General features: G+C 38.1%; 1 protein-coding gene, 1 long non-coding RNA gene and 1 pseudogene across 10 annotated transcripts in view; 1 reads left to right on the forward strand and 2 right to left on the reverse strand.

Annotated features, from left to right (window-relative positions):
- Positions 1 to 15,576, reverse strand: part of dmd (dystrophin) — a 1,998,855-nt gene that overhangs the window by 1,284,507 nt on the left and 698,772 nt on the right. For all 9 annotated transcript variants that reach the window (XM_063050913.1, XM_063050911.1, XM_063050907.1 and 6 more), the window contains exons 11-12: positions 12,441 to 12,591; positions 9,125 to 9,244 (exon numbers count right to left, since the gene is read on the reverse strand). In XM_063050913.1, the coding sequence (XP_062906983.1) occupies positions 9,125 to 9,244; positions 12,441 to 12,591 (271 nt within the window). The remainder of the gene's footprint in view (positions 1 to 9,124; positions 9,245 to 12,440; positions 12,592 to 15,576) is intronic.
- On the reverse strand, positions 6,289 to 6,385 carry LOC134348810 (U6 spliceosomal RNA; annotated as a pseudogene).
- Positions 11,804 to 12,357, forward strand: LOC134347560 (uncharacterized). Its single transcript, XR_010018193.1, has 3 exons — positions 11,804 to 11,832; positions 12,151 to 12,234; positions 12,321 to 12,357. It is a non-coding gene; the product is annotated as an uncharacterized LOC134347560 (long non-coding RNA).

Genomic DNA, 15,576 nt, shown 5'->3' on the forward strand with positions numbered 1-15,576 from the left:
TTTGTCCAGCAGATTGTTGTTGCCGCACCAGTCAATCAAGTGTCCTATCTCACTCTGACTCACTGCCACCTGTGATTTGTTCAACAAATTTGAAGATGGCATTGGAGCTAAGCTTAGAGATGCAATCTTGTGTGTGTATAGAGAGTAGAGTGGGTCTAATCATAGAGCTTTGAGGTGCATCTCTGTTGGTTATCAGAGAGGAGGAGATGTTCTTACTAAATCTCGCTGATTGAGATCAGCCGATGAGGAAGCTGAGTACCATTGCAGAGAGCGGTACCAAGGTGCAGGTCTTGAAGCTTAAAACTTCTAGACTGAAGTTATCTCGAACTTGATCAAGTTTTGGTTTATGAAGAGAGAGAACTCGCTGGGGGCCCTGTGGATTGGCTTGGGGGAAAAAATGAGGGGAAGTTCAGCAGGTAAGTTTGTGTGCCCTGGTCGGTGAACTTAATTTTTCTGTGATCTAAACTCTTGACTAAGGGAGCAATAGACTTGAGAAACAGCAAAGTACATTCTGATATCTCCATTCTCCTTACCATTCAAAATGCTTGAATGCCACTCTGTTGAAACAAAACCCAGGCATATGCCAAGCTGTACTTTACATAAACATGTAACGTTAAGTACTGTATAAAAAATATTTTCTCAGTTAAAATAGTAAAATTATTTACTAAAGATGCTCTCAATTGAAATTAATTTGGGTTATCTCTGGAATTCTCCTAGGGAAGGTCTGGTCCTCTTTGCTCTGACTACTAGTTAATTATTTACAGTGAAATTAGGATACATTTAGCTGCTGGATATTCTTAAACAAATTACAAGTACGTTTCTAAAGGGAATAGTCCTTGCAGGGCTTCTATACTTGAGTTGTAAATGAGCATGTTACAAAATACGACTCCTACTACTGGAATCCTCAAACCCCAAAGATACAGTGTTTAAAAATAAACAACAAAGCATCTTTGACTTGAAATGTTAACATTTTCTTTTTTATATAAATGCTGCTTAACCTGATTTGCAAAGCAGAAACAACTGCTACCATATGTAGTTGAGGAGGGGGAGAGATTACAAAGAAGGGCTGGAATATGGTTTGGATTGCCTGAAGTGAGAGTTATCTACAAAATCTATAAGAACAATTCGAAATGACTGCTCAAAAATGACCTGAACATGATGTGAAACAGAAGTTTGCCTCCAACTGTCACATGATACAATCTTTATCTGTGTGAAGCTGCAAGGAAAATTAGTGTTCAAAACATGTTTTGTTTTTAGATGAATAGGAAATATTAAACGGCCAACTATTGTATGCTTCTGAGCAGAGATTTAGAATTGACGGACAAATACGTCCTGAATGTTTGAGGAGCAACATTCTCGATGGGATTCAGTTTTAAACAAAAATAAAATTCACCAAAATCAAAACCACAAACACTCACTTCCATTTTTTCTCTCAAAAACTGTCAATATTCCATTTTAACTCACAAGAATTCATAAATTAATTTAGTTAATCACTGGTTACCGAGGGATCCCCATGAACTCGTATCGTCAACTGCAATTAATGATTCGTAGAATTTTAACGCACAAGACTCATTCATTTGCGTTATTACATGAGCATTGGCTCTCTGAGCCTGGCTTCCCATCTCATTACCCTTTTCTCTTTTATGTAATAAATCTTCTCCTAAGAAACTGCTTCAAATATCTCAGAAAGTTTATGAAAAAAATTCAAGGTTTTGATTACAACATATTAAATATAATCATAGTTTTTATAAATAAACGGATAATTCACACATAATTATCAATTATTTAATGTTATATTATTATCAGTTATTAGGGCGGCATTACCGCTGTGGTTACAGTGTGGGTGACCTGGGTTCAATTCCTACTGCTGCCTGTAAGGAGTTTGTCTCCCCGTGACCGTGTGGGTTTCCTCTGGGTGCTCCGGTTTCCTCCCACAGCACAAAGATGTCTCTTTGGTAGGCTAACTGGTCATTGTAAATTGTTCCATGATTAGGCAAGGGTTAAACCAGGAATTGCTGGGTGGCGTGCCTTGAAGGGCTACACTGCATCTCGATAAATAAATAAAACATCCAGAATCACAACCCAAATTTCCAATGACTTCTGTCTTTCACAAAGCTTGTGTATGGGTTGTAGCCAAGGAAATCCATGGCTCCAATTCCATATTTCATTCGATATTTAAACTCCAACAATTTGATTTCCGTATTGCCATCTTCTTGCTTATATACAACAAATTAACAATCTAAATTCAAGGCCGTTTTTGTAGAGAGACTTTGATATCTCTCCATTATATCTGTATCATGAGCAAACTGTGAAGAAGTTATCCGGATTACCCCAATTATGTGCAGAGATGGTTTGATTTCCCATTTGGACATGGATACATTATCAATGCATAAGCAAACCCTGTTCAGAATTGCCCATTTACAGAATGCTGGTAAAAGGAAGAAGGCCTTGCCTTTGGATCCTGAATGGGCTACATGTTTCACATAGTCTTTGCAACTTTATTGTCACAGGCTTATGTACCCGGGGTACAAAAGCCAGAAAAACTGGCTTTTTACAGCAGCAGCACTGTGCATTACAAACAGGACAAACTTATGTAAACATAAACTTAAGTTAACATTAATTTTGTTTAACTTACACGACTGAATTAACACAATAATATTAGTAGCATTGAAAGATAAAAAATATGGTCCAAGGTAATGTCAGCATTCCACTCTGCTCTCTGCTGAAACCAATTAAAGACCAAAAATGGGTTCTTGAACCATATGGTGGGTCATAGGAGAGGTAAGTGTGTTGTACTAATGGCTGACTCTACATTCCCTTGTGCCACAGAATTTCAATTTATGTATGAGGAGGCCATATTCAGCACTAAAGCCGATGAGGTAGACTTGTTGCTAACTGTCCACATAGCCAAGGTTAGCTGAGACAAAGAGTTTCGCATGGGAGCTTCCCAAATACACCAGAACATAAAACTTGTTGTCAAATTCAAGTTTCTTGAGTTGAATTCTATAATACACCCAAATTCAACCTTGTCACAATTCACAATGACCATCATTCTGACAGATACTACGGTAAGATTTCTGATCCTCCTAATTGCCATCTTTTCTATAGATGACTATGGCATCCTCTTCTTAAGGCCATCTGTCATTGTCTAGCTGGATGGAGCTATTCAGGCTTTGAGCTGTTTCTATGTAATGTACCAGAGCCAGAGACTGATAGAAAATGGCTTCTCACAACACCTACAATCAGGAGATCACCAAAGACGGAGCTTTGCCCTTTTCAATTTCCCATCTCTGCTACCCCTCAGTCACATAGCTCGTAGAGGGGCTGCCTCACTGTGCCACAGATCTGGGTTCATCATGACCTCTGGTGCTGTTTGTGTCAAGTCTGCATATTCCCCTTGCGACCATGTGCATTCATTCTAAGAGCTCCTGTTTCCTCCCCCCTTCTAAAGACATCAGAATCAGAATCAGGTTTAATCTCACTGTGATATCTCATGCAACTTGTTGTTTTGGACCTATAGTACAGTACAATACATAAAATACGCTATAAATTACAAAACTATGCAGAAAAAATAAATGTGTAGTGGAAAAAGAAAACAAAAATAGCAAGACAGTGATCATGGACTGCTCAGAAACTTGATGAAACTGTTCGTAAAACACTGAGTGTGCCTCTACAGGCTCCCATACCTCCTACCTGATGGTAGTTATGAGCAGATGGGTTGGTCGATTAGTTAGCCACTGTAAATTTTCTTGAGTGTGCAGATGAATGATTAAATCTGGAGTTTTTGAGGAGACTAATCTTCAAAAGGCATGCCCTTTTCTCACTGTTACCATCATGTAAGTGGTACAGAAGCCTAAAGGCACACGCTCAGCACTTCGGGAACAGCTTCTTCCCCTCTGTCATCCAATTCCTAAATGGACATTTAAGCTTTGGATACTACCTCACTTTTTTTAATATACATTATTTCTGTTTTTGCACATTTTTAAAAATCTATTCAAATTATGTAATTGATTTAGTTATTTATTTATTATGTTTCATTTTATTTATTTATTTTTCTCTCTCTGCTAGATTATGTATTGCATTGAACTGCTGCAGCTAAGTTGACAAATTTCACGTCACATGCCGGTGATAATAAACCCGATTCTGATTCTGACTCTGACTCTGACTCTGACAATGGGGAGAATAACAAAAATGTGATCTACATTGGATTAGTGTAAATTGGTGTGGACTTGACGAGCCTTAGGATTTGCTTCTGTGCTACATCTTTGGATACATATGAGAACTTGTCCAAAAGCCCAAAATCCCTGTTTCTGGAAAGCAGCCTTTGGCGGATTTAGCTTTGTTAGACTAATTTTCATGGCATAGATATGTAATAATGTAAATACATATTTCGTTGCCAGTACCAAACAATTCAAAAGAACAGAATATTGTACACTATACAGGCGAAACTCTTGTACCCATTCAGTTCTACCTGTGAAATATAAATTTATACTACATAAACATTAAAAGGACATCAACTTCAATGTAAAGGCAATGTGTTCATTCTCTTCCCTAACTTTTATATTAAAAATTGATTCAAACTTGATTCAAACTTTTGTCTTCAAATAAACTCTGAAACTGCTGCCATGGTTCATTCTGACCCTTATGCAATTATTTTAACTGTATAATCAATCTGATGAACTGAAGGAACTTAAGATATTGTAATCATTTTTTTCTTTTGGTAAATGTTTAATGAGGCTTGATGATCATTTGCTATTGAATAGCTTCCCCATGGTGGAACAAGGAGTAGAGATCTGATTAAAGAGGTAACTATCTGAAGTGAAACCTACTCAATCATTTTCCACAGCTTTGAATAGGTAATTCAAGCATAACCATTTTAAAAAATCTTTTTTAGGTAAACATTTTTGTTCCTGCCCATTAGAAATGATGAATATGTGATGCCAGTGCCAAGTGTGAATCAAGAATTCTTTGTAAGATAATTAGTCTATTACATCTATATCCTTGTGCATGGGACTAATATTTCATTCCAGAGCAATCCCAAGAGTTATACTCAGAAGGGTTCACTATAATTATTTCTAGCCCTTTCATATTCAATGAGTTCTCTTGTCAGTGCAGTTTTAAATGTAGAAGGATTTCAATTAGATCCTGTTTAATCCATTTTTATGGATAAACAAAACAGCAAGGTGTTCTTCAGTTGAATTTCCTAGTTGGAGTCACCTTTGTAGATGGCCAGTATTGCTTGTCTTATAATGTACTGAGTCCCAATGCACAAATGCCAGTTCTGAGCTTAAAATTTTATAAAACATATGGACCAGAAGCTTTTTTTTTTGCTGTGAAGAAAGCAAAAGCCCTAGATTTAATGCAAGCAATAAAGTAGATGCGTGAATGTGTTTTGTGTTGACCAGTGATTGTAAAAAAGGAACAAGAATAATCTTGGCATGAAATCCTTAGTTTACTGCCTTACAATCAAAAGCAATTAGTACACTGCTGCTTCACCACCCCAGCAACTCATGCTGGCCTCTGGCATCATCTCTGAGAGTGGAGATTGCATGTCCTCCTTACAATGCTGTGTGCTTTCCCCTTTCAAGTTTCTTGCCACATTCCAAAAATATATTATTGGGTTACTTGGCTACTATAAATGACTCCAAATGTACAGTAGGTGAGTCAGAGGATAATCAGAGAGACTCAATGGGCATATGAGAGAGAATACATTACAGGGAACTAAGTGCTCGGTGGGATTATTCCAATAAAAACTCAATGGACCAACTGTGGACCAAGCCTGTGTTGAAATAAGTAAGTATCTCAGTGTCTTAACCAAGGCTGGGCTCAAATGCAAAATTCACAATAGCAGTGATTTCAGATGAGGCTCAAATGAAAATTTTCAATATTTAATGCACTTATCTTGCACTAAATATCTACTGCAATACATCTTTAATGTTGATAATTGATATGAACTGGCAAAGAGAAGGTTCATTTCCTTGAACCTCTTCTGGACCCTGTTCGATACCAGCACATCCTGGGACTCAAAACTGCTCACGATACTCCAAATGCAATCTACCTAATGCCTGCAGGTGTCACAAAGCTTCTGGTGTCACATAACATGCCCACAATTTACTAAGCCTAAACAGTATGCCTTTGGAATATAGAAGCAAACTGGAGCATCCAGAGGAAACCATGTGGTCGTGGGGAGAATGCACAAACTCCCTGCAGACTATGCCAGGAATCAAACTCCGATCATACAGCCAATGCTATAAAATATTGCACTAACTGCTATGGTACCATGCCATCCTAAATATGCAATGTTTCATAAACTTGTATATCATCCTTGTGCAGGGACCAAGCTAATCTTCTCCAGTTTTATTAAATATGCTGCCAAAGTGAACACAAATCATATATAACAACATATACATAATAACACATGCAACACATGGTAATATAACACATGCAATAAACTATGTCCTATATACTTTCACTCATTGTAGCCAAATGAATCAATAAGATTCCAATGGATTAATTTATATTGGAATATTCAATGCAGGTAGCTTAAGAGAGGTTGGCAGTGATTTCAAGTGCAAAACTGCAACCTTTACTTTCCTAATTTGTAAATTGAACAATAAAAAATAATCCTCAGAAAGCAAATAGAATTTGAGTCAGAGGGACAATGATTTGAAAGAAAATTCCGTGACTCTGACTTAAATTGCATTCCTCTTGCTTTGATATACTATTGACCACATCAAAGACTTTGGAAACATCCAAGGCATAACCTCTAAGTATGAGAAGATTTGAATATCCTCAGCATTGCAATAATTAATGAACTTTGCCTCGGGCCTGAACTTTAAAAGAGACATTATAAGTCCAACCTCAAACAAGCAGATCACCTCTTTTCCCTGTTTCTATGCCTAGGTCAACAAGTTCTTATATGCAATGTACCAGTGCTAGGACAGAAACAGTGGCTCACTCCAAACAGTATTCAATGGCATGAAGCACTCTACGCTACCTTTGGTAAACAGAAGGAAAATTTCCTTGCAACTAACAGTTCTCTCAAAGATTACCCATGTAGAGAACAATGGCAAGGCACATACAATAATTTTTTTTAATATCAGTCACTGGAAATAATATTTATGACATGAAATAATTTTCCTGGCAGGATTCCATTTTTATCTAAGTCTTATTGACGCTAAAGCTCATTAAATTTAACAGTTTCTAAACCAGCTTTAAAAGTTATCAAAAGACTCCATGTTAATTATAAATCAGTTTCTTCCAGCCAAGTTCAGCACTCCCTGCTTTTCTCCAATTGTTTTAAGAGTGCTTTTACATTCTTCCTCCTTATTAAAACCAGTAAGAATAATTGTGATACTATTCAAGTTCCTCTTGGAATGATACAAAACACTTCACAGCTTATGAAACACATTTTGGCTTGTGTTCTTTACTTCCATTGCATCCTGGACAATGGACTACCTGATTGGCAGACCACAGTTTGTGCGGCTTCAGAGCTGTGTGTCAGACATGGCTACAAACAGCACAAGGGGTCCACAGGGGACTGTGTTGGCTCCCTTCCCATTTTCCCTCTATACTATGGACTATAGATACAAAACTGAAACATGTCATTTGCAGAAATTCCTTGACGACTCAGCGATAGTTGGGTGTATAAAGGCAGGATGGGACAATGAATACAGGGCCCTGGTGGAGTACTTCGTCAAATGGTGCAAGCTGAATCATCTGCAGCTCAGCATCAGTAAGACAAAGGAGATGGTGATGTACTTTAGGAAGACTATGCCTGCACTGCTCTCTGTTACTATTCATGGGAGGACATGGATGTGGTGAGAACCTCCAAGTATCTGGGGGTGCATCTGGATGACACACTTGAGTGGAGCACCAACTCAGAGGCTGTGTACAAGAGCCAGAGTCGCCTCTACTTCCTGAGGAAACTGAGGTCCTTTGGATTATGCAGGTCTCTCCTTTACATGTTCTACCAGTCTGTTGTCGCCCATACTACCCTCTATGCAGTGGTGTGCTGGGGCAATGGCATAAACATGGGTGATAAATTGATTAGAAAGGCTGGCTCAATTATAGGAGTCAAAAACCTAGACACACTGGAGGCTATGGTAGAACAAAAGACCCCATGGAAAATCCTGGCAATTCTCGACCATGTTTCTCACCTTCTGTGTGCCACCTTTTCTGAACAGAGGAGCACTTTTAGTAATAAACCAAGACATCTGCACTGCTCCAAATGGCAGTATTAGAGCATTAGGCTCTATAATGAGTTAAGCTATAGGCGGAGAAGTGATGACCCCTTTCTATTGACAGTTTGAGGTAACTTATTTTTTATTCTTTCTTACTTCTCTTCTAATACTTGTATATACTTGTATGTGCACTTGTAATGCTACCGTGACATTGTAATTTCCTTTGGGATCAATAAAGTATCTATCTAGCAATCTTAGCATAGATAGTTATCATAATTGGCATGGATGAGTTAAGCCAAAAGGTTTTTATTCTGTCTATTTCTATTATTCTGTGAAAATTGTGCTACATAACCTTTTATAAGTAACTGAAAAATAAGCTGGCACCATGGTCTATCACATCATCTGAAATGCAGCTTCTAGAACGTTGTTAAACTCTCTCAAAACTCCATCAAGATTTCATCCAAATGCAATTCTCCCTCAATTTTTTTCTACCTAAGTACACCATTCTAAACTTCAAGGTTTATCTTTTCATCTCACTGGCTATCTCTCCACTCCCTCTAAAGCCTGAATGTATGGGCTAATCATTTTGTTTTGCTGGACTAAGAAATACAGGTCTGTGTGTTCAACAGTATTTTCTAACACAACCAAAAAATGCTTCAAACATCTTCGTCGTGGATAAATCAAATTGAGGAGTTTTCACTCCAGTCAAAAACTGAGCAATATATGACAAATTTATTGCCAATGAGAGGCTATCAGACTTAAACATCAGCTGTTTCTCCACAACTATTTCCTGCTTTGTTGAATATTTTACCACTTTTGATTTCAATTCCCGAGCAGTGTAATTTCTCTTTTTGTTTTTCCAAAGATTAATTAGTGGCATAATAATGTCCGTGGATCCCTGAAGTACTATTACATGGTCGGAAGGTATCTACAGATCTCACCTGAAGTTCTTCTTCTAGAGCAGCAGTGGCATTTTCTCCATTGCTCTCATCAACTACCACTACCATGTGTGTCAGAGAGTTGACTCGTACTTGTTCTTGTTCTAGATCCTCTTGAAGAAGCTATATGGAAACAAATAATCAAGGATAAAGACAATTCCTAGAATATTACAAATGTATCAATTTGTAGTAATAATGACAGTGACCCTACTTTTCCTCATGTGCAACAATATTATAAACTATAGCTTAAGTACAGTTTTGACATTTCTAGATTCACATGTCAGGTCTGGCCCCAGTCCTGCCTTGGTGATATATTTAGAGTTTCTTATTTAAAAAAAAAACTTCTTGGACAAGGATTTAAAAACAAATTTCTTCAAGAACATGTACATTCATATTTTGTTGCACAGGCGAGTTGAAAGGAGAATGTTATTTAAAATACCACATAAACTAAGTCAGCGCTTTTCAAAAGTCATAAACAGTTAAAGAGACCTCTTATTAGATCTCATTTGAGCTCCCATTGGTGCAGGTTGTATAGCAATGTTATCAAAGCAGGCCTCAGTTTCCATTTAATAACCACACCATCTTGCATTACTGCTGAGACAATGCAAAGTCTTATTGATTCTCAGAAGAGAACCTTATGTATTAACTTATCCATTCAGTTAACTGCCTCCCAAACAAAACCACATGGTGACTGCTACTTTTTTCATGAGCTATTTATGATTAGAACTAAGCTTTTCAAACACACCAAAAGAAAATAGCTTTGCTTGTTTTGCTTCCAAGACAAACTGACCTGCTCAGTCTCTTTCAACAAAATGAGATGCACCCATGTGGGCACCATGGTAACAGAATGGTTAGCACGACACTATATTGCAGATCAGGACATCGGAGTTCAAAGTTCTTCCGATGGAATGAGTGGGTTTTCCGTGAGTGATCCAGTTTCCTCCCACAATCAAAAGATGCACCAGGTAGGTCGATTGTTCGTGTAGATTGTCCAGTGATTAGGTTAGGGTTAAATTGGGGTTGTCAGGGGCAGCACAGCTCAAAGGGCCAGAAGGGCTTACTCCACGCTGTATCTCCAAATAAATAAATAGACAGTCTACCAAGACTCAATAGCAAACAGTGTCATTTGCAAATATGAATGGAATCATTTCAATGTTTTTGTAAATGTAGAAAATGGAGATTTGGAAACACTGAACTCCCAGAAGCCAGTGTGGGGCTGTAATTTCTGTGAGTGATTAATTTATTCTGGCCATAACACCACTGAGGCATTTAGAATAAGCCAAGCAGGAAAGCTTTATTAAAGGACGCAGTAAGTAAATCTGGAATCAATTCTGTCAAAGCCAAGCTGTTGAATGTCGGTATATTCAATAACATTGTTAATTCTGGATAATATCCCAGGGTTTAAAGGGAAAGTGGTGTGTAGCATTAAAAACTGGTTCTGCAACATACAGATAATGATTGCCAGGAATTTTAGTTCCTCACGAGTAGTATGTTATGGCAATTTACTTTTAGAAATTTTTATAAATATAGGCAAAATGTGATTTTAGAGCAAAAAAGTTAGTTCGAGGTTATGGGAAGATATCAGTGGACTGATCAGATCATTGCAAATGTGACAAAGGGACTCCCTTGGCAGAAAGTAAACAAAGCAAGACAATAAACAATAAAGGGTGGGGTGCAAATCCACAGCAAGCTCAGAATGGGACTGCAAAATCACAAATCCCTGAAAGTTGCAGGTGGGGTGGTTAATGTGCTTCAGACAGCGTTTGGTGTCTTTGCTTCTTTGCTGAGAGAGGAATAGAATACAAGAGTTGGGAATCTGAAGAGCCATGCTTTGTAAGGCACAAACCAAATGTCTATTGTTTTGCGAACAGAAGCAGAACTGGCTCCTTCAATGTTTCAAATTGCTATCTTTTGGCCACATCTTTATATGGGAATCGGCAAACATTCTGATGCAAATTAATGGACTGTTGTGGATTATTCATTATCAAGACCAATCAGTTAAACTCTGTGTCAGACAAACAAGTGTCAGACAAACAAGTCAAAATGAGTAGAATGGGTGGCATCAACATGCTGGCTGATGAAGGAGATATTTAAGATAATAAGATGGTAGCTGAACCAAAAACCAAAAAAACAAATTATGCCTTGCTATCTGAAGAGCAAGACTGCGTGAATTCTCCCTTTATTTTATTTAAGCCAAAACATCAACTGATAACAATAAATACAACATTTTTTGCTGTTGATATTAAATTATTTGGTGCATGGATAAGTTTCAACATATTTACTTAACAAAGGAAATACTATATGAAGAGTTTTGAATTAGCAACGTAAGTGGAAACTGTATGGTGAAGCAAGTGTGGGTGGAACTTTGTTTCATCACTTTCCATTAAAAGAGTCTTAAATGTCACTGATAAAACCACTCACTTTTAATCCATTCCAGAAGCACCTAAATACTTTGTTATTCACACTTTTTCTGGTAAATGATCACTGCAAACAGGGTGTGGCTTCCCTGTTGGAATTGAGCTGAATTGCTTGTATGACCTGGCATTTTTTTGCAGTGTGGGCTGTGGTCTTGGAGCGGCAGGACGGCTGCAGCAAGTACATGCCGGAATTGCTGGAGTGGACTTGGAAGTAATTTGGTGCAGCGGAGGCAAGGCAAGGTCGAGAAAAGATCTGAGATGTGATCGATTTAAGGGCCGAACCAAAATGGAAAGGTGGGTACTGGCCAAATGAAGGCGGCGGAGCCCGAGCTTGAGAGCGTATCGAAGTGGCAGAGAGCGAGGAACGACCTGAGGTTTTGACAATTTAAGCATTGGGCCAGATTGAAATAGTCAGGGTGTCGGGGTCAGAGGCGAAGGACGGTCCGGTTCAGCTCACTGCTCCACGGGGTTTGAACGCCTCTGTGCTGGACTGAGGCTGTGGCCTGCAATTGGTAGACTTCCGAATTGGCTTTGTGAACTTGAGGTCTGAATGATGTTTGCCTGCTTTTATTGTTTGCACAATTTGTTATTTTTCTTCTTGTCTGCACACAGGTGTTTGACAGTCATCTATTGTTTTAAATGGGTTCCACTGGGTTTCTTTGTTTTGTGGGTGCCTATAAGAAGATGAATCTCAAGGTTGTATAAAGTATACATACTTTAATGTATTCTGAACTTTATGAATTTTGAAGCACTCAGTACTTAAACTTCATACTCTTTTAAAGAGACACAAGAGGCAGCAGATGCTAGAATCTGAAGCTGGAGGTACACAGTGGGCTGAGCAACATCTGTGGGAAGAAAAGAATTGTCGACATTTCAGGTTGAAAACCTGCAAAAGTACTCACTTTATGTTCCTCCACTTGCTGTTTTAAAGCTTCCAGATCTGGGCCAAGAGGCATTTCCTCCATTTGGTTAATTCTGTCCTCTGTATTTGTTAACCAATCAGCTAAATGTTTCAGCTGCTGCTGCTGAAGATCCATAAGCTCCTCGTGTAATCTAGAAACAAGGAGAAGCAGTGTCATTGTATACAATACATTCCGTCAAAAAGATAACTATGCAACTTACATTTATGTCAAAGTACTCTGATGTTTGGTTTTGCTTAATTTAATTTCAATCATACTCAAAGTACAAGCTACATTTTAAAAATTCAGGGACTTTAACGATAAAATGGAATGTTAATGCAATTTTGCTTGATTAATTGTTACCAAACAATATTTGAAGTACGGTGAATACCACTAAAGTGTGATTTCTCAATGTTTATGACTACAATTAAACACAATTCCAAACACAAATTTTCAAACATGACAGAGACATCTTAAACTTGCTTAGTCTTGCTTCTTTCAGAAGTTTTTATTTACAATATGCAAGAGACCAAAGATAGTATTCTTAACACCTATACCTGATCCAAATAGAAAGTAAACAAGATTTGTGAAATTGTGTCAATCACTTCAATAAACATATGAGAAAGAACTGTCATTTGAAATAGTTAATGGAAAGTAGTCAGTTGTTGTTCTTCAGTGCTCACTTATATTATCTCCCGCAAAGAGGCCAGCAATGTGTCTGACAAACTGAAAATCACACATCATACTCAAGGTCTTCCGCTTGTCAAATTCTATTACTCTGCACGTGTCATAAGGAGTGACACAGCAGTTTAAAATCTTGATATTTCAAATCATGTCATTTTATTATCCTTCCAATGAAGCAGCCAAATGAACAAAAGACCTCAGGGTTCACAGGGGAAATCATTCAAGCAATTATGCTTACATTCCAGGAGGAATAATTGATTGCTAGACAAGAGAATATATTTCAGAGACTTTAAGTATCAGGCAGATTAATATCCTCCTCGGAGAATCACTAAATAAAAGAATTCAGCAAAGTTACAAATTTAGCAAAGTTAATCCCTCTTCTCAGTTCTTGATTCATAGCTTTGTAGTTTGTGGCTCATCAATGGTTCCTGCAGGTTCTTTTAAAACAAGATGAAGAGATTTTCAAAGTGAGCGCAGAATTTTTCCATTCTTGATGTCTATGAGGTTGCATAGAAAATGTTTGCGCTGATTGGCCACTAATTACCTGGTCATACCCAGGCCCATGTTGGTAATTGAATGTGCCATAACAGAGTAAAATTCTGAACAAGGACTGGTTCTGCACATTTAACTAGAACAAAAAGACCTATGGTAATTCAAGAGACTACAGAGGCTGAGATCTGGAGCAATAAGCAATCTGCTGGAGGAACTTGGTGGCTTAGTCAGCGTCTGAGGGAGGAAACGAATTGTCAATGTTTCAGGTTGAAACCCTGCATCAGGACATCAGACAGACCTACACTCTACACCTAATGTTTGTTCACTCTATGCCAATGTTCCTCATTTCAATGAGCTTTTGACGAAAAAAATACTACAAGGTTTACTCCAAAGCAGCAGCATAATTTGCTTGTTGTTTTACATTTAGGGCAAAATGTTACCTTCATTTAGGGCAAAGAGAAGAGTATATGCGGGACAAATTCTGCAGATGCTGAAATCCATTCCAAAGCAACACGCATAAAATGCTGGAGGAACTCAGCATTTCAGGCAGCATCTACGGAAATGAATAAACAGTCGACTTTTTGGGTCGACACCCTTCCTCAGGGCAGGAAGGAGGGAAAATGCCAGAAGAGAAAGGTGAGGGAAGGAGAAGGAGGATAGCTAAAAAGTGAGAGGCGAAGCCAGGAGGGTAGGAAAAGTAAATGGCTGGAGAGGGAGGGATCTGATAGGTGAGGAGAGTGGACCATAGGAGAAAGGGACCTAGGGAGGTATCAAGCAATTGAGAGGAGATAAGAGGCCAGAATGGAGAACAGAAGAGGGGAGGGGAATGGAAAAATTTTTACTAGAAGGCAAATTTAATACTCATGCCATCAGGTTGGAGCCTATCCAGATGGAATATAAGGTATTGCTCCTCCGTCCTGAGGGTGGCCTCATTGTGGCACAAGAGGAGGCCATGGACCAACATGTTAGAAGAAAGTGAAGAGAGCTTTAATATGTGAAATTAAAAACAGGCATGATTGTTCATTTCATATGCAAATAAACAAGTAGACCTGCATCCAGTCCACACAAGCACTGTTCTGACAACTTTTTGAGATCGGCTTCAAATTCCTAAAATGTGCAACCATTTCAGGGGAAATGTCAGAGGACAAGGGCTCTCTCTGTCAATGAGTCTGGTCAGAACTGTATTTAAATCCTTCAATAGCAACTGTAGCTGCCACCAAATATAAAATACTAGGTGTATTTGATTATTTTTAATTGCATGTCTCTACGCAGGAAAAACATACTGATAAATGAGAGCTCTTGTTGCCTGATTCAATCCCTCTCTCGAAATTAACATAAGGGTCACTGAAGTCAAGACTAATGGAAAGAAGGAATTAATATTCAGTAAATAAAAAGAGCTGGAGAAATTAAGGGCACTGAAAGCCAATAAATCCTCTGGACCTGATAATCTGCATCCCTGAGTACTTAAGAAACAGCCATGGAAATGACACAAGTAGCAGCTATATGAAAATTTACAGATAATTATTTCAACTAAGAAACAGGAATTAGAGTGAAAATGGGGATCTGCAGACCTGTTAGTTTAATATCAATAGTAAAGAAAATGCTAGAATCCATCATAAAAGGTAACAGGACACATGAAATATGAAAGATAATCAACACAGATTTATGTATGGGAAATCATGTTCAATAAACTTATTGGAATTGTGATGATATGATTCGGCAAATAGGTGAGTGAAAACCTGCTGATGACTAATTTCTGCAGCCTAATCCAAAATTAGCAATGTTCAAATCTGAATTCTGACCACAGCCTTTCTTCTGGTTCTTGTCCTTGTTAATCTATTTTGATGTTAAGTTAATAGCCTTTTTTAAAAAGAGATTCAGCATGGTGACAGGCCCTTCCAGCCCACGAGTTTGCAAAACCTGATTACACCCATGTGACCAATGAACCAACTAAGTTGTGTCG

This window comes from Mobula hypostoma, chromosome 6, assembly GCF_963921235.1.
Source record: "Mobula hypostoma chromosome 6, sMobHyp1.1, whole genome shotgun sequence".
NCBI classification, from domain to species: domain Eukaryota; kingdom Metazoa; phylum Chordata; class Chondrichthyes; order Myliobatiformes; family Myliobatidae; genus Mobula; species Mobula hypostoma.